The sequence below is a fragment of the Quercus suber genome, unplaced genomic scaffold (assembly GCF_002906115.3).
Source record: "Quercus suber isolate HL8 unplaced genomic scaffold, Cork oak 2.0 scaffold_43, whole genome shotgun sequence".
In the NCBI taxonomy this organism is placed as follows: Eukaryota; Viridiplantae; Streptophyta; class Magnoliopsida; order Fagales; family Fagaceae; genus Quercus; species Quercus suber.
The window spans coordinates 1,821,567-1,845,511 of NW_027069508.1; the positions used below are offsets into that span (position 1 = coordinate 1,821,567).

At 33.6% G+C, this 23,945-nt stretch overlaps 2 protein-coding genes across 5 annotated transcripts; both read left to right on the top strand.

The window, feature by feature from the left end:
- Positions 1 to 3,139: 3,139 nt before the first annotated feature.
- Positions 3,140 to 4,841, top strand: LOC112007012 (sm-like protein LSM8). Its single transcript, XM_024039328.2, has 5 exons — positions 3,140 to 3,274; positions 3,900 to 3,940; positions 4,009 to 4,083; positions 4,348 to 4,400; positions 4,538 to 4,841. The coding sequence occupies exons 1-5, from the start codon at positions 3,238 to 3,240 to the stop codon at positions 4,626 to 4,628; spliced, it is 297 nt and encodes a 98-aa protein (XP_023895096.2). The 5' UTR covers positions 3,140 to 3,237; the 3' UTR covers positions 4,629 to 4,841.
- A 3,602-nt stretch (positions 4,842 to 8,443) lies between these two features.
- On the top strand, positions 8,444 to 20,482 carry LOC112007064 (uncharacterized). Of its 4 annotated transcripts, none has more exons than XM_065771393.1 (11): positions 8,444 to 8,837; positions 9,918 to 9,989; positions 10,066 to 10,190; positions 10,293 to 10,453; positions 12,607 to 12,676; positions 13,531 to 13,585; positions 14,562 to 14,645; positions 16,670 to 16,708; positions 18,331 to 18,377; positions 19,821 to 19,944; positions 20,129 to 20,482. In XM_065771393.1, exons 1-11 carry the CDS (start codon positions 8,721 to 8,723, stop codon positions 20,141 to 20,143), a joined length of 909 nt encoding a protein of 302 aa, XP_065627465.1. In that variant the 5' UTR covers positions 8,444 to 8,720; the 3' UTR covers positions 20,144 to 20,482. The 4 variants fall into 4 exon arrangements, with proteins under 4 accessions (XP_065627465.1, XP_065627466.1, XP_065627467.1 ...); XM_065771394.1 differs by lacking the exon at positions 20,129 to 20,482 and adding an exon at positions 18,667 to 18,760 and having other exon boundaries at positions 18,875 to 19,936; XM_065771395.1 differs by lacking the exon at positions 20,129 to 20,482 and adding an exon at positions 18,667 to 18,760 and having other exon boundaries at positions 19,821 to 19,922.
- Positions 20,483 to 23,945: the final 3,463 nt, after the last annotated feature.

Consider the following 23,945-nt stretch of genomic DNA (forward strand, 5'->3'; position numbering starts at 1 on the left):
ATAATAATAATAATAATGCCGTGTAAAACCTTATTAGTATCTTATCAGAACATAAATAAATGGATTAGTACTTATTTCAGCTCAATTATTACCTATTATTTCATAGTCCATGGTCAACAACAACAAAAAATAGCTCTCGATATTATCCCACATGTCGGTTGTGCGTGTTAGAGATTCAGTCTTTATAACTCCAACTTACTACTACAAACTCTTTTGTATTGATACTCTAGTTATATAATGTATTATAAGCCTGTTTTTATATATTACTTCTCCATGCCTTTTTAATAAGATTTGATATAAAATAGTTTCTCAAAAAAAAAAAAATCTAAAATACTACTTTAGCTAATCTATTATTCCCGTACAACTCCATCAACCTCAAAACTTTATCATTATTTTAATTAAAAATTATTTTTCTTTCTCTATTTAACGATGTGTCTGCCTATTATAAATTGTATGTAATTACTTTGACTCTACGAGGAGCATAACTACAAGCTTAAAAAAATTAACACTATCATCTATATATCTATATATATAATAATAGGTGAACCAGAGAGAAACTCAAATTAGAATTTTTAATTAGAATTCTAATTTTGTGCTATGTGTCTAGAATATGAAATTGAAGTTAAATTTTGCATCATGTAGCTAAATGTATGTGAGCTCATTCTCATTAAAACCACTTCTATGTATTGGGTCAAGTGAGTTACTGTGTTAATTAAGTTTTTTCTTAATTTTGCAATCAAACATGAAAACCAAAGAGATTAATATCGGTGATAAGAACTTGGTTTGGGTACATTACATAATTTCCAAAAAGATAGCAAAGCCAGAGTTTGCATCTTTGTTATAAATTGCTAACAAAATTTGTATCTTTACATTTGCACTGAGTTTCAAATTAAAGTGCTTTCTTCTTGGTTCTGACACTGAGTTTTGTTTACTATTCACTTACAAAGTTTGCATCTTTACATTTGTTATAAATTGCTAATATGTTATTAGATGCACATTATGCGTAAAATTCACTATCCTTATATTTGACTTTTTTTTTCCAGGTTTGGCACCTATAACAATAAAGAAAGCACTGTTGTGGATTGATGGATGATACTTTTTACAGACTGCAGAGGAACTTAGTGATCAATGGAATCTCACACAAATTGGAGAGAACTCGGCTGTAGATGTCTGGATGGCAGATGTGAGTTACTATGTTTTTAAAATTTTCAGTGAACGTAAAGATTATGAACAATGTAAATTTTCTGGAGAGAGATTTATTATTCTATATTTACGCAAGTTTGGTCACCTTCTTAGAGTAGATCACTCCACCCTGTCTTTCTATTGGAATTTTTTATTCAGATTGTTACAATTTAATCCTAAATTTTATTTGAATTTTCCTATTGTTGTTACTATCATATATTATCATTCTAATTGTTCAATTAGAATCTGAAATTGGAGTCCAATTTTACTATACACGTGTACAATCTAATTATTTTTAATTCTACTGTCATGTGCAAAAGCCAATGAGATGAAATTAATAACACATTAAACACTCATGCTTTGAGAATCGGTAGTACCAATCTAAATCCATTGGACCTGCTTCGTGATAATACAACTATGAAGGATGTATAAAAACACGCACAAACCCATCTCTCTATAAAAAGAGATTGGAGAGAATTTCTTTTATCAGCTATGGAATTTCAGAGGTTTTTTCTTCACACAAATGCTCATCATGTTACAAAATGACCTATCGTAAAACTACAAAATGAGTACAACTCTGAGAGGTTTTTTTTATTTTTTTTTTTTTTTATTTTTTTTAATTTTAAAATTTTAAGTTACGAAAATTTCAATTACCAGTAGAGATTGAAGATTCAAAAGCGTGAATGGATCTTTTGGTTAAACATTGTCACAAAGGTTCATCTTTCTGTGTAAAATATATATACTGCTAAGTTTTGTTAATGAAATTTTTTAGTTAATAATATGAATTTAGACTTAACTGAGCCTTTTAAACATGAATAAACTCATGATTAATAATATATTACCGCACGGAGCTACATACTAGTATAAATAATTTGAGGACTTCTTTTACATTTTATGTATTTATTATAATTTTTTTACATGAAAAGAATATTATATATATATATATACATATATATTCTCAGATCTCATGATCAAGTTTTTTTTTTTTTTTTTTTTTATTTTTTTTTTATATAAACAATTTTCTTACCTTACATTGCACCTAGACTCTGAGTAAATCAATTAAAATTTTTTCTCACATGATCAAAATAATTGAAAACTAATTTAAGAAAAAAAAATCATAGTTGGAGAGATATTTTTTACATTTTATACACAAAAAGAAAGGTTACTTATTTATGTGTGTACATATATATATAGTGGAGGAAGCGGCAAATTGGCGAGTGGAGACAGAGGCGGGTCAGCAAGTGGAGGCAGTAGTGGAGGTGGATCAGCAATGGCACGAGCTAGGTCTGTCTCTCTCTCCTTCCTTAGGCTGGATAAGTGTCAGTAAGGAGAGTGGAAATTGATTTAAGGTAAAACCACAATGTAAACCAATTTTTGGGTCTAAAGGGTTTAATTTACGGTCAACTGAAATGGATTTTTAGTTTGACCGTATTTTCATATGCACCCAAACACACTCAATGATGTAAAATATTTTCCTAATTTCCATTTCACCCGAAATAAACATAGCCTAAAGTTTAAACATTAAAAATAAAAATTTGAGGGGTCAAGTAGTAATTTTCGATAGGCTATTCTTGTAAATGTATTATATAAAATATGTTGAATTGACTGAAATGCCAAAAATTTATATCTAGAGCGTGTTTTGGGAACAACATTTTAAGGTGAAATTAAAGTTAAAAAATAACTGAAATGGTACAGTGAGACCCATAAAAAGTACCAAAAAGAGCAATGGAAACTATGAATAGTATAGATATTATTAATAATACAATAGAGTTGTGGTGTGCCTTTTTTGTTAGAATAATTTTTCCTCCTTTCTGTATGTGTGTTTGTTTCTCAAAAAAAATCTATAAATAATAGCAAACAAAAATAAGTTAAATAGTAAAATAAAAACGGTTAAAAAAAAAAAAAAAAGGAAAGAAAAAGTAGGGGAAATCTCTTTTTAGTTGGGAATGACGCCGTTTTGAGGTCCTCTCTTAAATATTTAGCTGCGTCGGTCAGTCAGTCAGTCTGAGTCTGAAGGCGGAGAGAGGGAGGGAGGGAGCAGTTTTTGAAAGGAAAATGTCAAATGGCAGTGGACTTGAATCTCTTGTTGATCGTAAGCTTTTTCTTTCTTCCTCCCTCTTCTCTTTAATTGTTTCTGTCCGCGTTTCCGTTCGTTTTCATTTCATGTCTTACTAGAATTAAGGGTGTTTTTACACATTTTAGTGCAAAACCTTAGACTATATTTGTTCTTCTTTTTTTCCCCAATCAAAAACTAAATTTGACGCTACACTCTAGATTCTAGATACATTGAACACTGTAAGTCTCTTTAAACATTTTGCTGTCATAGTAGATATTTTTGTATTGAAAACCAAAAAAAGACTGCCCCTTTCTTCTCTCTTCTTTTTGTGACTAAAACGAATGCCAAATCAATTTGGAGATTAGAGTCAAGGCCCATTTGCTACACACAAATGTAGGTATGCCTAATCAGACTCTTTCTTCAATTTCTAAGCTTACCCCCCACAACCACAATCTTTACTTGGCAAAAAAGAAAAAACTTTTCCAAACTGGTTTTATTTATGTGAACTCTTTTTGTATGCGTTGCCTGCAAGATAGAGAAATAAAGTGATCTTAACTTGAGTTGAGGTACTTCTCTCTCAGTTCATGCACTTTTGGATCAGTTGGTTTGGGCTTATATTTTCTGTATTCTTAAATTACTCCTTCATATGTTATGTGTGCAGAAACAATATCAGTTATCACAAATGATGGACGGAATATAGTGGTATGTTACCTGATAATATTACTCAAATGCATGCAATGGCTACATCTTACTTGTATTCATAATTTTAGGGACTCCTAAAAGGTTTTGACCAGGCTACAAATATTATCCTTGATGAATCTCACGAGCGTGTCTACTCCACAAAGGTTCGTATCCTAGGCCTTCAGTTGCAGTTTCTTTTCTTTTACTCTTTTGGTGCATGAATAATCGGAGAAGTTGAATTCATAATCAAAAGCCTTTTCAACATTTGGCCAACCAATTAACTTCCTCAGACAGATTTCAGCATCTTATTCTTTCCTTGAGACATTCTTTTTGCAAGTGATACTGCACTGAGTTGAACGTAACAAACAAATACTGGCCTTTCACCCCAACTTAAAATAACTTCACTTCTCACTTCTTCTAATCTGCAGGAAGGTGTTCAACAACTTGTGTTGGGTTTGTACATAATCAGGGGCGACAACGTGTAATACCTTTTAACTTTGTTTTTATCGTTTTTTTTTTTCCCCTCTCTGGTAGGAGGAAGTGAGAAATGTTTTTTGGCATTTGGCATATTTTCCCACCACATGGTATAATATAATCTATATTCCTTGATTCTTGCAGAAGCATAGTTGGGGAATTGGATGAAGAGCTTGATTCTCATCTTGATATGTCGAAACTTAGAGCTCATCCTCTCAAGCCTGTTATCCATTAACTGATTAGGAAAGGTGCAAACACTATGTGAGTGATTATCACTTACAAAGAAATGTCAGGACATTTAGGTATATGATGAAAATTCCGATGTGCTATAATATGCAGATTAGATTTTGAAAGTGCTACATATTCTGTCTGCGCATATTTGTAAAACTGATTAAAGATCTTTCCATCAATTTCTCCTAATCAAAATGAATTATTATCCAAGCATGAATCAGTTGTCTGCCATGATCCAATGATAAGCACATGTTATGGATGCCTTAGTATATATTTATTGGTATGAAACCCCAGATTTTGAACCCAAGACTATGCCCAACATCTATACTTTTAAAGTAATTTATCAATATTATTGTTGTTGTGATTAAAAGTTTTACAGGATAAGTGAATAGATGCAACTTTTGTTACATAGCAATGCTTAAAGAAGAAATTCCATGTCTCAGTTGCCTGAGTTCTGCTTAGTTTCATTTAGACACTAGGTGGGAGTAAGGACTTCCTACCATTTACCATACTGGTTATAATTGTTATGACGGCGAGTACCCCCTTTATGATATATGATGTGTTTTTGTGATGTTGGCAAGCAGGCATTCTTTAAGTTTAGTTGTGTGTGCATGAAATCACATGTTACAGAAAATTAATATTTCTCAGGTCATGACATAAAGTCATTAAGTCTTAGGGCTTTCCTCCTGAGCTTTAAATGCTCGTTATTGTTTGGAGCATACAATATTCCATGTTTCATTCATCTTAGCTTTTGGATGTGTTTATATTATTTAGGTTGTCTGTGGATAATAGCAGGAGATGTTTGTAATTGCACGTGAACACAAGAGCAAAAATAACAGGGATATCTTTTTAGGTGGTTTCTTTCACAATTGTAGTAGAATCACTTCAGTATTCTGTAAATAAACTGTCTTTCTCTTGTTTGCAAATGATCCATCACTCTACAGCAAAGGAATCGTGCTGTTTGGTGGCTTGTATTGCAGCTTGTAAAATCAGAGCTCATTGTACAGGGAAAATTTCCTTTTACACCACCCTTCATCAAACTAGATTGAATAAACTTCCTCAAATGGATGAAGACTGATTCAGTGATTCCTCCTAGGCTCATTTGGATTATAGATGAGGGAGAGGAAAATTTATCATGAAATGCCAATGCATCAATTACCATTGACTAAAGCAACATTTATTTAACACATCACCCTTCGTCCCCATCATGTATATAAGATGATGGTTCCAGGCTATTAGTTTTTCATATATCACTTTGTCCAAATGTCCAATATTCACTAGTTGGGGAATTGATGTTGGCAAGCAGGCATTCTTTAAGTTTAGTTGTGTGTGCATGAAATCACATGTTACAGAAAATTAATATTTCTCAGGTCATGACATAAAGTCATTAAGTCTTAGGGCTTTCCTCCTGAGCTTTAAATGCTCGTTATTGTTTGGAGCATACAATATTCCATGTTTCATTCATCTTAGCTTTTGGATGTGTTTATATTATTTAGGTTGTCTGTGGATAATAGCAGGAGATGTTTGTAATTGCACGTGAACACAAGAGCAAAAATAACAGGGATATCTTTTTAGGTGGTTTCTTTCACAATTGTAGTAGAATCACTTCAGTATTCTGTAAATAAACTGTCTTTCTCTTGTTTGCAAATGATCCATCACTCTACAGCAAAGGAATCGTGCTGTTTGGTGGCTTGTATTGCAGCTTGTAAAATCAGAGCTCATTGTACAGGGAAAATTTCCTTTTACACCACCCTTCATCAAACTAGATCGAATAAACTTCCTCAAATGGATGAAGACTGATTCAGTGATTCCTCCTAGGCTCATTTCGATTATAGATGAGGGAGAGGAAAATTTATCATGAAATGCCAATGCATCAATTACCATTGACTAAAGCAACATTTATTTAACACATCACCCTTCGTCCCCATCATGTATATAAGATGATGGTTCCAGGCTATTAGTTTTTCATATATCACTTTGTCCAAATGTCCAATATTCACTAGTTGGGGAAGTGGATATCCTCCTCACAAGTGAACCGTATAATACAGATAAAGGAACAAGAAAAAGAAAGCACTTTGTAATTAAAGGAAAAATGAAAACACATCACCATGGGTTCCTTTGCATATTTGTTGGCACTAGTGCTTCGTGATTTATCCGTAGAAGAGGCTGATCTTTTCTGTGCTATTTACATGGAAAATCTAGAGCTCCCGAATTAATGATGCTATAAATTACAAAGGTAAGATACAAGGACTGTGTTGATACACAAATATAATTTCCAAGGATTATTTATTTAAATTAGAAAAAAAAAAAAGATTATCACACATGAAAATCCAAGAGGGATATTTGTAAAATCACTCATTTTTATGGTCGGCCAAGCCATATGACCATTGTGTACGTGTAAGTGATTAATCGACAACATAATTTTGGTTGCAAGTTCAATTAATTTTGAAAAAGGATTTTAAGAATAATTAAAAATAATAATTAATTATAAAGCTAGGATTTGAAACCAAAAAAACAAAAAAGAAGAAGAAAAGAAGAAAAAGATAATAGATGAAAAATCAAGAGAGGCGGTATTTAAATAATGGGATCAACAATTAATTTGATATGACTAAGAAATGATTTTTATTTTTATTTTTAAATCAAAAATAAATAACTATGTAAAAAATAAAAATGATGACAAGGGTCAGTATTTGGTATAATCTATAATGGCCCACAATCCAAAAAAAAAAAAAAGGTTTGAGACTTTGAGGCGGGATTTTTTAGAAAACAACTACAAAACCCAAACAATATTATTAGTTAGGCAACGTTTCAAACATATTGCATTTCTAACAATTCGACTTCAGAGGAGTCGATTTTACTGTTCATATCGCCTTTTTGCGCCAGGTAGATAAATAAATCGACTTCAGTGAAGTTTATTTGTTTGTGTAGAAATCGACTCCATTGGAGTCGTTTTCTATACATAGAAACTGACTCAACTGAAGTCGGTTTCTATGTATAGAAAACGACTCCAGTGGAGTAGATTTCTTTGTATAGAAATTCAAATGCTCCACCCAAACATTTGCGGCACCATGTGTTGCTGATTTTTCTTGCTAGAGGTTGAAACCACACCTAACAAACGAGGAACCCAGGCGCCGACACTGACCAAACCCTGACGAACCCCAACACCGACGAGCAAACCCAGGCGCAACCCAGCAAACGAAGAAAAGGCTACACGAAAAAATCGGATCGGCGCCTGGAGTTTGTTCTTCGTAACCCGACGAACCCCAACACTGACGAGCAAACCCAGGCACAACCCAGCAAACGAAGAAAAGGCTACACGAAAAAATCGGATCGGATCGGATCGGCGCCTGGAGTTTGTTCTTCGTTTGCTGGGTTCATTCTTTGTTCTTCGTGCTTCGCCGTCGGTGTTGCTGGCGCCTAGGTTTGTTGGCGCCTGCGTTCGTGCTCGTCGGTGGAGTCCTTCGTTTGCTGGGTTCGTTCTTCGTTTGCTGGGTTCTTCTGTCGTCGCATGGGGTTTTTTAACGCAACTGAAGCTAGTTGTGTGGAGTCCTTGGCGGTGTTGTGTTTTTGGGCAAATCGACTTCAGTGGAGTCGTTTTCTTTGTATTCAAAACGATTCCACTAAAGTCGATTTCTATGTATAAAAAATGAGTGCAAAAGACTCGATTTCTTTATCTACGTGGCGCAAAAAATAGGCAATATGAATAGTAAAATCGACTCCTCTGAAGTCGAATTGCTAGAAGTGCAATATGTTTAAAACGTTGCCTAACTAATAATATTATTTGGGTTTTGTAGTTATTTTCTAAAAAACTCCCTTTGAGGCCGAGGCTGCTGTCCATACGTGTCATCTCTCTTTACCGTCCACAAAGCGCGCATTGTTAACTTGCACGCACCTACTCGAGTACTACTACGAATGAGGTTGAGGAAGATCAAGTACAGTAGCTGTTGGAGCAAAAACCAGAAAAGAAAAAAGATGGAACATCCTGTTATACTAACATGGGTGCAAAATTGAACTTTTTAAGTAGAGGAACTGAAAAATTATAGAATTAGTAGCAAGCAATCAACAAAGAAGCAAGAACAGTTGGTGGGCTCATCCTATGAAACCAGTATCATTTCCATCATCCTATAGTGGGGATGGTCTTTCCTGCTTTACCAAGGCTTCTTCTTACAAGGTTATTCAAATGGCCAGCAGCAAGAAGCAGCAACAGCCTAAGGTAAGGTTTCACTTTTATTCATTTTAGATCATGTTTTTTCCCATTTACTCTCACACCCATTATCTTAATCTTTCACTTCCTGTCATTACTCTTTGAATTAATGAAAGACTGTTTCTTTTCAATTCTTTCAGCTGATTAAAGAAAAATACGAAGTGGGTTTTGTCATTTCAAACGAATGCACTTGGATGAAATGCCCTTTTCTTTTGTGAATTTGATAGAATTACTCAATTTCATTGTGCCTTGAATAACTTCTGTTTTCATTATATCCCAACTTGACATTATTAATTGTTTTCCAAAACCGATTCTTTACCTTATTAGAATGTTCTTAGGCAGGAGGAACAATTTAATCTACCAGACCCCAAGACTCGTCAAGATATAGAAATACAGAGGATTGTCTTGTATGTTTTTGTTTTGTTCATTGCCCCCTTTTAGTTTATAGTTTATACAGGGCTTGCTTAATGCTTTCAAACTATATATCTTTGATGTCGATAATCATTTAAACAATGTAAAGTGATGCCTTTACCTGTTGAAAAAAAACTAATAATGTCAGTGATGATTTTGCATCAATTCATCCGTAATGAAAATTCACAACTTATGTGGGACTATCGTAATTGATTGCCACTTTTTAAGGAGTCATTTTGTGTTTAAAGTGAGCGTTATCAATCCTACTGCAATCATATTCATCACTATCTGTATGCTTCATTCAGTGTTCATACTTTAAGAAAAGAGTTATGCTTCCTTAGCCAAAAAGATGCATTACAGGCACACACATCCCAAGGAATACTAATAGAAAAAATATCAAATTGTTGTTAAGGAATGAAGAGAAAGATTAACTGTTTTATATGTTCATAAACTTTTTTAAAGGAATCTTGACAAAGCTAAATAATCCGCATATTGTTTCAACCTCTCTAAGGACCTTGAGAACAGTTTGGAAGATGTTGGTCAAAATGCAATGCTCAATTTTGATCTAAGAGGGTTAATCCAATTTTGTATGAAAATCAGGGAGCATTTTATCTTTCTTTGGTAAATGTTTTTTTTTTCTCCACATTAGGCAGCATATAAGAGGCTTTATGCTGTCAGGGTTCAGAGCCAACACCTCTGAGAATTACATCAAATGTCAAGCAGAATCTGCAGTTTTTAAAGTTATGGAAGGTAGGTTATCTACTGAGATCTTTAAATCCATTATTCACATATGTATCTTCTATCTCACCTGGTAAAGTTCTTGTAGGAATTCCAAAAGAAAAAGTCAAGCACACCGAAGCCTGCTACCAGTTACCGCAAAAAGAAGGTGCAAAGGGAGGACCTTCCAGAAGATACAGAACTCTATCGTGATCCTACCATGACCCTCTACTAGTAATAATCTCTCCAGGTTTCTTTCCTATTTTGATTTGTTGTTTTAACCATTTTAAACTTCATGGAGAAGTATTTTCCTTTGAACCTAAATTTCTTTTGCAGTACAAACCAGGGTATAGAGACCGCAGTCCCTGTGTTGCTTGTTGATGGTTATAATGTATGTGGCTACTGGATGAAGTTGAAGAAACACTTTATGAATGGGAGACTTGATATTGCTCGACAAAAGCTAGTGGATGAACTTATAACATACAGTATGCTAAGAGGTTTGTACCCCGGTTCTTCTATTAGTTTTATGAGGAGACTTCCTTATAAAGTATACTACGATCTTTTTTGAACTCTTATGTACATTACATCTAGCAAAAGAGGAACATTTCATATACTATTGAACCTTCCCCCCCGCCCCCCAAAAAAAATAAATGAAAAGAAATATTTACTTTTTTGATAGTTTTTTTTTTTTGGCTAAGATGGATGGTGTAAGCTTCTTAATGCAAATAAGCATCTGGAAGATGAACTGATGAAGATAATCAGATAGCATTTGATAATCTGATGCAAACAAATCTAAATCAAGCGGGAATTGAAATGAAACTAAGGGCTAAGTTGCTTAGAAGCGCAAGAATGGGAAATCAACTCTTCAAAAGCACCCTCTTGAAACTAGCACATAGGCTAAAATCTGTATTCTCATCTAAAACTGAGTTGCAAGTATATCAATGGGCTATTTATAGCTAGGGACTCAAGTACTAACTGCCCTTATCCTTAACTAACTGAATTTGTATGCTGCCATGTGGCATAAGTCTAACAAACTCCTATCTGATTCTGTTACAAGTTGCAACTGCCTAACTATATGTAACAACATCTAAACTGTTACAGCTGTAACTAACTACAAGACATCCTTAATATTTCCAAATACTTGTCATTTAATTCTACACAAGGCTATTTACTACTGAGCTGCTGCCACAGCATAGGCTTGTTTTAGTTTTGATATATGATTGAAAATAAGCCTTGAGAGCTTTTCTTTGAGAACTGTGTCCTCCTTGCAGAGGTGCTTAAACACCTATCAATTGTTCTAAGAAACTCACTTTTCAGCTAGTTCTAAATCATATCACAGCTCATCATATTTCCCTGCATCATAATCACAATTCACAAATAACCCCATTAGGTTTTTCTGCATGTTTCAAAGGCACTTGAAGGAATGAGAATGAATTGTAGAAGACCATACTCTGTGTGTCAAAGCCTCTTTTAATATTTTTCAGTTGAAAGCACTTTTTAATGTAGAAGATTTAGTGTAAATGACCCAAATAACAGTTGAGATAAGGTTCGATTATGAAGTTCAAAACACACTCTGCACTTGTAACTTTGGAGTAGATTTTGTGTAGATGACCTACATAATGGAGATAAGGTTTGAGTATGAAGCTGAATGTAGAAATTTAATTTTACAATACTGAAAAAAGATTACGGAAAATGATTGGTTTGGTGTCACTGTCACTCTCCTGTTGTTATTCATTTGTGCTGGCCTCTATAAGCTTAAGATATTTGTGCTTTTTTTTTTCCCTCCCTTTTCCTTTTCTGTTAATTATAAGTTCCATTAACCCAAGAGATTTCTGCTCCAAGATTTACCAAACTCTGCTCAAGTTGTCTTGATCCTGGGATTCTTGGAAATATGCCACATAAACCTCAGTTATAACTGGAGTTGAAAATTTGAATTTAATTCCAGAATCATGGCAGATTTGGATTGGACATGTTGCTGGTTAGGATACTAAAAGGCTCCTCAATCAGTTGGAATTGAAGCTTAGTTGAGTTAATTAGCTGGATTTATAATTTACTATTTGATAAACTATGTCATTTTATCTAGTTCTTACAGTAGTTCTTGAAATTTTCTTTGTAAACCCTGGTGGGGAAGGGGAGCTGTATATGGTTGAATTAGACTATCTCTAAATAGTCTCTTGAAAAAAGGAATGCCGATATATGGGGTTTGGTACAGGGTTTACTGCTGAGTTATACTTAATGAGAGCAAAGCTATGTAAATGAGTTCTTGCTCAAATGGCACCTCCTCTCCTTGTAAGAGTAAGGAGAAGGGTGAGGTCATGGGTTCAAGACCCACTGGTGCATGTGTAAATTTAACAATTTTTTATTTTATTTAAAAAGCAATGTAAATGTTCAGTGAGTCACATAATCTAATAGTTACCTAATGAATGGCATAATGTTTACCTAAATTTCATACGTACTGTGTAAACTACACTGACAACTAATAAATTAAAAATTGCTTATAAGGCTGCCTATCATGACCTCTCTTGGGCCTACAAAAGTGAGAGTTTTGTGCACTGTGTAGTGGGTACGACCTTTTTTATTATTATTTATTTATAATTTTCTGTTTGTATTTGCAACTTCTACCTCACTATGTTGTTTCAAACATTTGCAGAGGTGAAGGTGGTAGTCGTATTTGATGCCATGATGTCGGGACTCCCTACACACAAGGAAAATTTTGTTGGGTACTATTTATAACCCTTAGCAATAGTTATGAATTTCTTAAATTGCATGATATTCCCATACAATCTTAAGTTTGTTTGTTTGTTGGAATTAAAGTAAAAAGAAAATCTGTTTGTTTATGGTTATATGTGTGTCTATATAGTACATATATTAATCCATGTCCCTTCTTACATTTTTTGTATTCCTATGTAAGATGATTCCTAGTCTTCATGAACAAGCTTATTTATGGAATAAAGACATTTTGATTGGTAATAGCTTTACTTAAGTAATCACATTTTGATATTTATGTAATAATATATGAAAAAAATGAACAACCACGTCTATGCAAAATGTGTCCTAAGTTGGTGCATCTATATGACTTTCATATTGTTTCAGTAAAACTAATTGAATTTGTGTCCATGGACTCTTTTTTTTTTTTTTTTTTTTTTTTTTTTCACTTATGTCCAAAGGTTATTGTATTAATATATGATTTACCTGCATTACAAATAGATCACATGTTAGTCCCATCTTGACTTTGAATTGTTTCTGTTTCCTGGTCTGGCAAGATGTACTGGCTTAATTATTCTTGCTTTGTATATGGCCAGTATCTGTGCAAGTAGCTTCCTTTGATATGACAAATAAGCAAAGGACCTGCAAATCAACTTTATACTGAACGGTTATCTGTCCTCTAGATGCTATGACACTGCTTTTGTTTTTTTGTTTTTTCCTTTTTTGGGTGTGGTTATGACTTTATCATCATAAAGGTTATATTAAAAGTCAAGATTTTTTGAATCTTAATCCACTATTTTATCTGGGGCATGATATTTCCATATTGTTGATAAGATTCATTTAATTTTGAAAATTCATAATGTTGCAGTGTCGATATAGTATACTCTGGTGAATCATGTGCTGATGCATGGATTGAAAAAGAGGTAAGGGATAATATTGAGCTGGTAGAATTCCAGATCTTTGCTCTGGTTTGTCTAAAGATAGAAATTATTGTTTTACATATGTGGATTGACTGCCATGTTGAATTATTTTTTTTTAGTTGGTTGTCTTTTCCATTCGTCCATGTTATGAATATAAGTTATGCTACTATTGTAGTCCTGCTTTACTTTGACTAATTTTTTCTGTCCCTCTTAATTTTTTGTCCACTTCTCAAATCATAACCAATGTATAATAATATAAAGTCACTGTAACGTGAAGAAAATCTTCCCCACTTATATGGGGCTACAATTTCCTTAGCATTGAAAAATCATAGTGTGTGGATCTGTATTGCTGTAACCTGCTGGCTGAGGAGGCCCTAAAAAGTGAAAATTTGAGAACAATGGAGGTTCTGTCAACAGGGGCCTCACCTCTCTTCTATACCTAGGAGTCACATTTCATGGAACTAAATCACGCATGCAATACAGTAGGTAAAAAAAACTAATAATAATTATCAGGAATTGCAGTTGTAATCTGTGCAATTTGGGCAGTATACATTGTGATTCTTTTTAGACTTCATTTTTCTCCTGAGTTTTCCCTTGTAATTCTTGAGACAATATTGCATAATCATGTTGTTTATCTATTCTTTTAATACTTATAAAGAAAATTAGAATCTCAGTTGTAATACTTGACTTCATTTTTACACCTGACATGGTTACCCTTGTTCAAACATTTTCTATGAGAGTCTGTTGTGAAAATTTGTTCTCTGATGGGCCAATGAGCTTTAGCTCAAATGATTCCTCCAACATTGTAAGAGCAAGGTGAAGGGTAAGATCATGGGTTCAAGACCCACTAGGTGCATTTAACTTACCAATAATATATAAAAAAAAGTTCTCCTTATGGATTTTGTGTTTGTATTTATTTCCCAGTTTCATGTGTAATTTTATTCTCTCTCTTTTTTTTTTTTGGCCAATATTGTTACAGGTTGCAGCTTTGAAGGAAGATGGATGCCCCAAAGTTTGGGTTGTCACTTCTGATAATAAACAGCAGCATGCAGCACATGGAGCAGTATGCATTCTTTCCATAGAGATTTTGTTTTGGTCAAAATAGGATAGTTCTTTGTTAATCTTGTGATGCAGGACAATAAACTCTAATTACTCTAATTTGCGTTTGAGTTACAAAAGAATAATAAAACAAAGTGATAGGACTTAGGAATCAGCACATCGAGTTTGCTTGGAATCAACATCAAGCGATAAGAACAGAAAAATAGAAAGTACGAATTAGAACCTAGGCTTGCATGGAATCAGCACCAAGCATGGGATAGGAACCCAGGAATTGCACGTGGGTTTGCTTTGAATTAACACCAAGCACTAGAAGAAAACTTCCAACCAAAATTTTATAAATCCATTGTCAACTATCCAGAAGACTGATGTTGAGCCCCTTTAAATAGTGTTCCCAAATTACATCAAACATGGAAAGTAAACAAACTCATAATGGGATTACATCATATATGAAATTAAAATTCAAATAGTAATCTAATTTCTCTAATAGCATCTATCAGCATCAATTGCAATCAATTAGGTTCAACAAAATCAATCCTCATTAATAGGGCGTTTTTGGTGCCTGCACCATCTTCTAAGAAAATTATGTACAACCATTTTAAAATGTATTGAATATCTTCCGTCTAGCCAACTGCTGCAGCAATTAAGAAAATTTTCAATTTTAGTGTGGTATCTCTGGTCATATTGTATGATCTCTAGTCCTAACCCAATAAGTTATTCCTTCAATCTTATGGATATGTAGTTTCTGGTATTAAATGTGGTCTTTGTGCCTAAAATGAGAGTTTGTTGTGTGGCTTCAAAACTCATTAGGTGCATGAGTAACTTACTAAGAAAATAAAAGAAAATTTTATTGTTGGATTAAGATATACTATTACCAATTTTTAATTTATAATTTATTCTGCTCCCTCTTCTTTTTGCTTGTTTTAGATTTTATTTTTTCCAGCGGAACCACAAATGAAACACATTCTCTCCTTTTAATCATCCCTGATGCCCCAACCCCAAAGCCTAAGTCATCTGTCAATTCTCTTCCTTCAAGTCCCTTTTTATCTAGTGAAAAAAGAAAGCCCCTGTTTCAGTCTTTGCCGGCTCGTTAACCCATTTGAATTGCTTATCAAAAAAGTTAACCCATTTGAATTCCAGTTAGTGCCACAATTTTGATAAGTCATTTTGGATTGCTGAATTGCCCCTTTGTATCACAAAACCTTATTTTCCTGTTTTATAAATTATCTGATTCTCTTCAGCTTAAAGTTTACCGAGACTACAAATTTAAATGGAATGTTTTCTCCAATTTGTTTATCCACTTATTTATATTTTTCCAGTGGCTTTTTTAGTTGCTATTTTTTTTTTTTTTTAAACGTATTCCAGCTTCCTCCATTTCATCTTTTAACCTCTTAGTTGTTGAATACTTTTGGGCTACATTTTATTCGTGGTCTATCTCGGGAAAATTCTTTCAAAATAAAGTCATAATGTAACTACCGAGGAAAGCGCTAGCCAAATCTGCACTTTTGCTCCAAAATTGCTTGTCAAGTTACTTCTGGGGCTTCTCGTAATCACTATAAACCCAAGATCCACCCATTAAACATCCAATATGAGACTCAACACACACCCACAGAACACATACTCAAACAATCCAATCAAATCTTTGGGGTATCAGTGTCACTCATAACTTTTGTCTTATTTGCAATAAGATTTCTCCTGTAATCAGTTTTTGGTGCTTTTACTATATTCGAGTTTCTGCACCTAGTTTGATATTTAAAATGTTGCTGTAATGTTGCATTTAGTTCTACATCTGGCCGGTTTACATTTTCTATATTATGTTCCTTTTACCTTAAGCTTCCATGCTGTATAGTGGGATGGTCCAGCGTGTCATTTCATATAGTGTTAGTACTCCCTCTTTTGCACTGAATGTTTGGAAAACAAGTGGTAGTTATCTTGTACAAATAATTTATGCTAGTAATGGACTTCAAATGATGGTTGCATCATGCTTTTTGTTAATAGCCACTAGACATATAATGTTATAACATTTTCCAGGGTGCCTTTGTTTGGAGTTGCAAGGCATTGGTTTCTGAGGTGAGGCATTAATTTCTGACATGGGGAAGTTTGGTAATTCTGTCTATTATATTATTATCATTGTTATTGTCCATATTCCTTCCCTTCTCACCAATGAATTATGTAGTTACAATCATGTAGGTGCACGTAATAAAATTGAATGACTCTTATAAAAAAAAATCTATGTATAGAATTTGATTTTACAAAAACATTGTGCAAGATGGGGTCAGGTTGACAAATGAGGCCCAATGAATTATGTAGTTACAATCATGTAGGTGCACCTTGAATGACTCAAATTCTCTGTATAGAGTTTTATTTAACAAAACCATTCTGCAATATGGGGTCAGGTTGACAAATGAGGCCCCATTGTGTATGGACATCAAAACCTGTCTTTCTGGTGATGGCTACCATTTAATTATAATTGCTTTATATCACAATGATGATGTTCTACATAGATTAGAGGTTCATCCTATTTTCAACAAAAGAAAATCTTTGATATCTAGAGAGAGAGAGTTTTGAATTTTTAATTATTATTTTTAACCTTTCGTTTGTTAAATGACAGAATATTAATTGCGATGTGAAGACACAAATATAAATAACCACCATTGATACAATAAAATTTAACTGCTTCATATAACCTAGAGCCATAATCATGTTCTGTTTTCCCTGCTAATCGACATCTACATGACTGTCCCAACTTTATTTTCATGTTACTCAACTATACTCAATTAAGTGTTAATCATCCCAACAAAATCGAGATTTGCTCCATGAACCATTTTTTAACTAATTGAGGTCGGTTACATGGATCTTATTCTATATTCTATCATATCTAGGGTTATACTCTTAGTCACTTCCCTTTTATTCGTACATTTAATTCACTTAAACTCAATAGTGTCTTTTAAGTCTTTTACTTATGGATGATTAAACAAGGCACAACAAAGGTTTTTATTTTAGCATTCTTAGAGCATCCACACTAGATGTGCTAAATGTGCCAAATGCCAAATATTTGGCACACTAAATACCAAAAAATCGCCTTTATCAGATGTTCCAAATTTTATAATTTGTGCCACATATGAGCATTTTCGTTGCATTTTGCAATGGTACGGATGAGAATGCTAAAAAAAAAAATAGTTTTTTATTCATTCTCTCTCATCCTTTTTGACTTTCTCTCTTCCCTCTCATCCTTATGAATGCTAATATATTATTTTAATGTGTAGTAAATATTATTTTAATGTATAGAATTGAATAATAGAACATCTAATAAATGAGATATTGTAAAATGACGTGATAAAATAATAAAGTAGGCTTTTGGTGTGTCAAAATGACATTTTTTTTTGCAACATCTGCTGTGGATGCTCTTAGACTACCACATATAATTCCTACTAACTTACACTGCTTATATTGTTCCTATGGTCTTGCATGTTGGTGATTGACCTATTGTTCAACTTCATATTGTATTATTACACATTATAAAAGATATGTATCAAACTATATCAGAATTCAACCCCACTAGTCAGCTTCTGACTTGTTCTTTGATGATGAGGATTTATCGGGACAGTGTATTTCATGTATGTCATGTATATTTTGTTTTGATAGGTATGTTTGTCATGTATTTTAATTCTGTTTATGTGGTTTGGGTATAGATTAAAGCATCACAGAGGGAGGTTGAGATGATGCTTCAAGAACAAAGGTGTGTCTGTTTATGATGAATGTTTACAAACAAATCTGCTGTGCATTAAAAAATTAGGAATTAAATGTATGCCATTTTTGTCTTTCACATTTTGATTTTTTATACTCCCAACTAACTGAACAACATGGACCACATGGCTGACATTTAACTCAAGTCTCCATAAAGATCTGTCCTCATAGATTGTTGGAGGAGATCTGAAGTTATTATGCGTTGTTTAAATAAAATGCAGTGACTTCTTTCTCTGATGCATATTATTAATACTGTGATGAGGGCACATATTTTAGAGCAGATTACTCGATAGGAGTTGTTTGATGAAGTATCATGACTTTTCTACTCGGCACCAAGGACTGAAAGCTGTAGTGTAAGACAGCCTCTTGAATAAGGTGATAGCACACTGAATAATAGTTTTTGAGTTAAAAAAGTTTTACTTTATTAGGCTATCATTTTTTACTCTAGTGGATCATTTATGTGATTTGAGGAGTTGTGTGCTGTTGAAGTTCAAACAATTGGAACTGTAGTGCTGTGGTGGTGGTTTTGGCTTCAGAGGGAGTCGTCATGCCAGGCCTAGTAAGAATTAAACTAATGCAAGTTGACCACTATAAATGAAGGAAAAAGTTCAACTCCAAACCAGTTTGGAGCTATCTTCCTCAACCTATTGTATGGCGATTGAAAAAAGCATCCATATGTAGTCTTGGTCACAAGACTTTTATAACAAGTCAGTTGACTTGGTTAAATAATACACATAGATAGTTTTATAAATCAACACGTTGTGGATTAAAGGACATTCCTCCAAATCAGTTTGAAGCTTAACTTTGTAAGTGAATGAATAAGAAAAAGAGAGAGGTTCAGGTCCTTTCATGGTATTTTAATTTTTTACTATCATAGGTTTATATACATGTATACCTTTTTATATATTGTACATCTTTTACATGGATTCATAGTTAAAAAGCCTAATCCTAATTGTAGTATTGTACCTTAATTAATAATTGGCCAACAAACTATTTTGGTCCATGTATATTTGTCACAGTTTCAATTCTGCCTTTTTACATTAAATTTTATCAAATTTGTTCTTCAACTTTGAAAATCAAGGTCAGTCAATTATAAATTGTGTCAATTTTGTTCTTCAATTTTTTAAATCAAGTTAATTTTATTCTTAGAAAGTGACTTTGATTTGGAAGTTGAGAGTCGAAATAGACACAATAAAATGTTTGTGCCTGGTTTCTTATGCTCGCCTCCCCACCCCCTTCCCATGGGACCAATGAGCTCTGGCTCAAAACATACTTGCTTTCCTCATAAGAATAGATTGGAAGGGGGATTAAATCCACTGGCTATATGGCGCTTGGGGGGTAGTGTGGAGGAACTTCTAAAAATATATATATTTATGATAAGATTATAATGAATAGTGATGCCAAATGTGGTTCACCAGTATCTTCATCTTTTCAGATCTACTTCTTTTCAAGGTAAATTGTTAAAGCACAATCTTGATTCAGAAGTTGTAGATGCTCTTAAAGATTTGAGGAGGAAGCTATCCGAAAATGAGTCAAAGACTCAAAATAGTCGATCAGGTTGAATTTATATTTCTCTTTTACTTTTAACCCCTTTACTTTAACAAGTACAGCCTTCATGAGGCAGTTATATTTATGGAAGATTTAAAATAATAATAATAATAATTTGAATCCTTTATCTTGCACCATGCTTATTCTACATCTTAATAATAAGGCTATGTACCTTTTTCTTTGCAGGTAGATGAGAGATCATGCTACTAGTAGATTAGAGCATGTTTGGTGAGGAAGAAGGAAGTACTTCTTTAATTGAGCTCAGGTCTAATTATGGTTTAAGAGCTGTGTGCCATGACAACTGACTTCAATGAAGTAGCATAGGAAATCTCATTGGCTGTGTCAACCAAGATAAAGATATTGGTTGCAGACAAACCTATGACCTAAAGAAAGCACTCCCAATTTTATTGGGAGTTGCCGGTGAAGGGCTGTAAATGTGTACACTATATGTGATAAAATGCTTATTTGAACTGGTGTTTATCATACAATATTGTTCCTTTCTTTTTCCTAAAATTTAATGAAATAATTATAGAAATTAGATTCTTATAAGTTTGTGATTCTTCGAATCTTCTATGTTAGCCTTTACCTGTTAATGTGTGTACTTCTGTAATCCTAGAAGAAAATTTTGAGCACGAACCGTGCATGAGATACAACATTTTTTCTCAATTGTTGATATGGTATTTTATGATTTGAGCAATATCATTTTAATATGACTATTTTTAATATACACCAACCACAACAGAGGATGTCAATTGTTATGAAAAAGGTTGTCCCTAGACTTATTGTTTGAATGCCTGCCTACATTACCGATCGAGCTGGAATGATTTTCTAAAAAGCTGTAGCCTAGAAGACAACTTCATGTAACACCTACTTCAAAAACTATTTGGAAGTCTAGCCTAGAAGACAACTTCGTGTAATCCTGTTATATATGCTTGTAGGCAACATAAACCTACTGAGATAATGGAAAGAACAGAATATGGCCTGGAAAAAACATACAGCTATTCTAGCTGGGCCTCTCAACTTAGTCCAAGTCCAGAATTACTTCGATCTGGCTGGGCTTCGTGGTTCAGATTTGCTAAACTAAAACTCAGAAGCAAAACTACATATAGAGCGTTATGTTGGTTTTTATATATTAATTTACCGTAGCCACGTAGGCAGAGACATGGAGCACATGTGCATGATATTTAAAGAGAGTGAGAAAGAGCTTTGCCAGTTTCGTTGAATCTCTATGAATGAATATAACATAAGAGAGTCTCATATCCAATATCTTAGTACACTCATTAAATATTGAATAAATGCCACCGCTGATTCAAGAGTATCAAATATGCTGCCATATGGGAAGTCTTGCTGTCCTGTCAGACACAGACTCGGACTAGTATATTATCAGACTGACACCAATTGACCGAGATAAGAAATTAATAATATATATTGTCATACCACTTTTTTTTGGACAAGTAATTACCTTACCTCGCACATTACCATGCACGATTAACAAATTGTATGAGAGAGCTTCTATTCATAGTTTATGAAGCATGCATTAATTAGGAAACCAGATAATTACTAGTTACATCTTCTTCTTCTTCTTCTGTCAGTCTTGACCATATATATAAGTTAGTGTGTTGTAATAACTACAAACGTCATTGTTTTCTCAATTTCAATCAGACCTATCTTAATTTATTCCTTACTTGGAGATCGATTGAGGGCCATGTAGAAAGGTTAGTGTGACGGATTAGCTTCAAACTCGGTCTTCTTAATTATACTTTGCATTTTCGCAAATTTTCTGTTTTTGTCCAAAGTTGGCATTCTGATAACCTTCTTAAAAGTATCATTCCTCACTAAAAGTAACTCGAGAAAAATTAATATTGATGACAATTGTACAATACGCCAAAAAAAGATTAATTAATTAAATTATAATTGAGATTTTTTGTAATTATTTATATATATACATAACCTAGTTCAACGACTTAGTAAACGCTTGATGTTGGACTTACGTATATATCAACACAATACAGTGATACACATTTATTCAATCTATAACTCACATGAGGTATCACAAAGTAAGAAGTTAAATGAAGCCAAAAAAAGTTAGTGAGCTCTAGATATTATATGGCACTTACCGACCAAATTGTAGTGTAGTAGTAGAATAAATGAGAAAAGGGACAAAGGAGCAAAATTGGGGGGAGCAGTGCATTTAGGAGTGTCAACTTCTTGCAGCACTGGTTGTCAAAAAGGATCACGAGATACTTGGCTGTTCAGTAAAAGTAGCTATAGGTAGGAGATAGAGAGAGAAAGGTAAAAAACCAAAAAGAGGGAGAGAGGGAGAGAGAGAGACAATACTGGAAGGAGTTGAGAGAGGTTAAGACACACAGCCAACAAGAGGTTAGTTCCAAGTCCTACAACTGGAAGAACAATAAATGGGAAGTCAGAGAGTCAATGGATGGTCAGGGAGTCAGATGGTCAATATATTTGACCCTCTTTAAATCATTTTGATCAACCCCAATAATAAATGGATAGAAATGAAATCGAACGGTGGGTGGTGGACCCTTTTCACCATGGTTTGTTGTCATATTTGTGAATTGTGATTGCTCCTGTCAGGTCAGGTCGCCTTCTGCTTCCTTTGTCTTCCATCGATCTTGTCCTTATGCGCTGCGGTGTCACAATTACTTCACAATGCCTCTATTCATTCAGAAAAGATATGATATTTTTTGCAATTAAGAGTCGGCATGCATGTAGATTAATTATAAACCTATAACTTCAACTAACTACAACATGAATATGCCCAACTTATTAGCTTTTTCTGCCTATTCATATCACAAAATTACAACTAGTAGTAGTGTACCAGTACTGAATTTTATATTACTGACAAGTCAATCAGACAACATATATATATTGCCTTGCGTTTGAACTTTGAACCCCATCTATTATTATTATTATTATTATTATTATTATTATATAATAAAGGCAGTCAGTCAGTCTCTGACCATGCATGGGTCCAGTCTTCGTGGGGGCCGGATCGGCATAATGTGGTACAATTACGATTGCGATGCCTCAAACTCCATCGCCATGGGACGAAACTTGTGTAGGGCTATCATTTTTTCGCATATTTATGGCATTACCAACTTCACCGTTCTCAGCTTTGATATATCATATGTATTTTCTTCGACTTCTGAGACTTTTCTAGATAGCTAGCTGGCCAGGGCTATCCTTTCTTCTTATACTACTTTTTTTATACTCTCTAGGGCTATCTATTCGGCCACCTCCTATATATATATATATATATTGCTTATACAATTAATATAACAATTCTAAATTCTAAGCTCTACCTTTGTTGTCGTGCTAAAGAGGATTATGGTTTACTAATAAGTAATAACATAATGTAGTGGAAAAAAGAGTGAGCATTATAGGCATACATCAAAGTCGTTAAGGAAGATAGTTTCCTTTTATAAATAGCAATTGCCTATGTCCAAATCAGCAGTAAAGACTTTATCCAAAAAAATTAAATCAGAAGGAAGACTATTCTGACTTTCTAAACCATTTGCGTACAAGTTTAACATACCACATGTACACAAACCAAACTTGAGACTGTATTTATCTTGCTATCAAAACGTCTGCTGCTTTTCAAATTTTCTGTATGTTGAGGTGCAATCAGGTTGAAGATAAAATGTCATTATGTTCATGTAGGGTTGTCTTAATTAATTATAGTTTAGTCAAAGCCTGATTCATTACTAATTTTCCTTTTAACTTTACAACTTTCATTTCCACTGTCTACTCTATTTCAAAATGAAAATTCTTTGAAAATTAACTGATATTTTCATTTTTAGATTTTCTTAATTTGTTGTATGTTAAATCCATAAGTGATTCAACCACATACAAAATAAAACATAGTAGATTTACATGATTCAACAATAGCCGATATCCATAGGTGATGATGATGTAATAACAAATTTGTAGAATACAAAGATGGTGCAAAGACATTCTCATATAAGCCAAAACCCCAATACCCCCAAATAGA

Excerpts from the sequence above, each read along its gene's own strand:
- LOC112007012 (XM_024039328.2), top strand. The coding sequence starts at position 3,238 with ATGTCAAATGGCAGTGGACTTGAATCTCTTGTTGATC. Across the intron at positions 3,275-3,899 it reads ACTTGAATCTCTTGTTGATC|AAACAATATCAGTTATCACA; the intron begins GTAAGCTTTTTC and ends TTATGTGTGCAG. Across the intron at positions 4,084-4,347 it reads AGCGTGTCTACTCCACAAAG|GAAGGTGTTCAACAACTTGT; the intron begins GTTCGTATCCTA and ends TCTAATCTGCAG.
- LOC112007064 (XM_065771393.1), top strand. The coding sequence starts at position 8,721 with ATGAAACCAGTATCATTTCCATCATCCTATAGTGGGGATGGTCTTTCC. Across the intron at positions 10,191-10,292 it reads CCTACCATGACCCTCTACTA|TACAAACCAGGGTATAGAGA; the intron begins GTAATAATCTCT and ends TTTCTTTTGCAG. Across the intron at positions 18,378-19,820 it reads ATGATGCTTCAAGAACAAAG|ATCTACTTCTTTTCAAGGTA; the intron begins GTGTGTCTGTTT and ends TCATCTTTTCAG.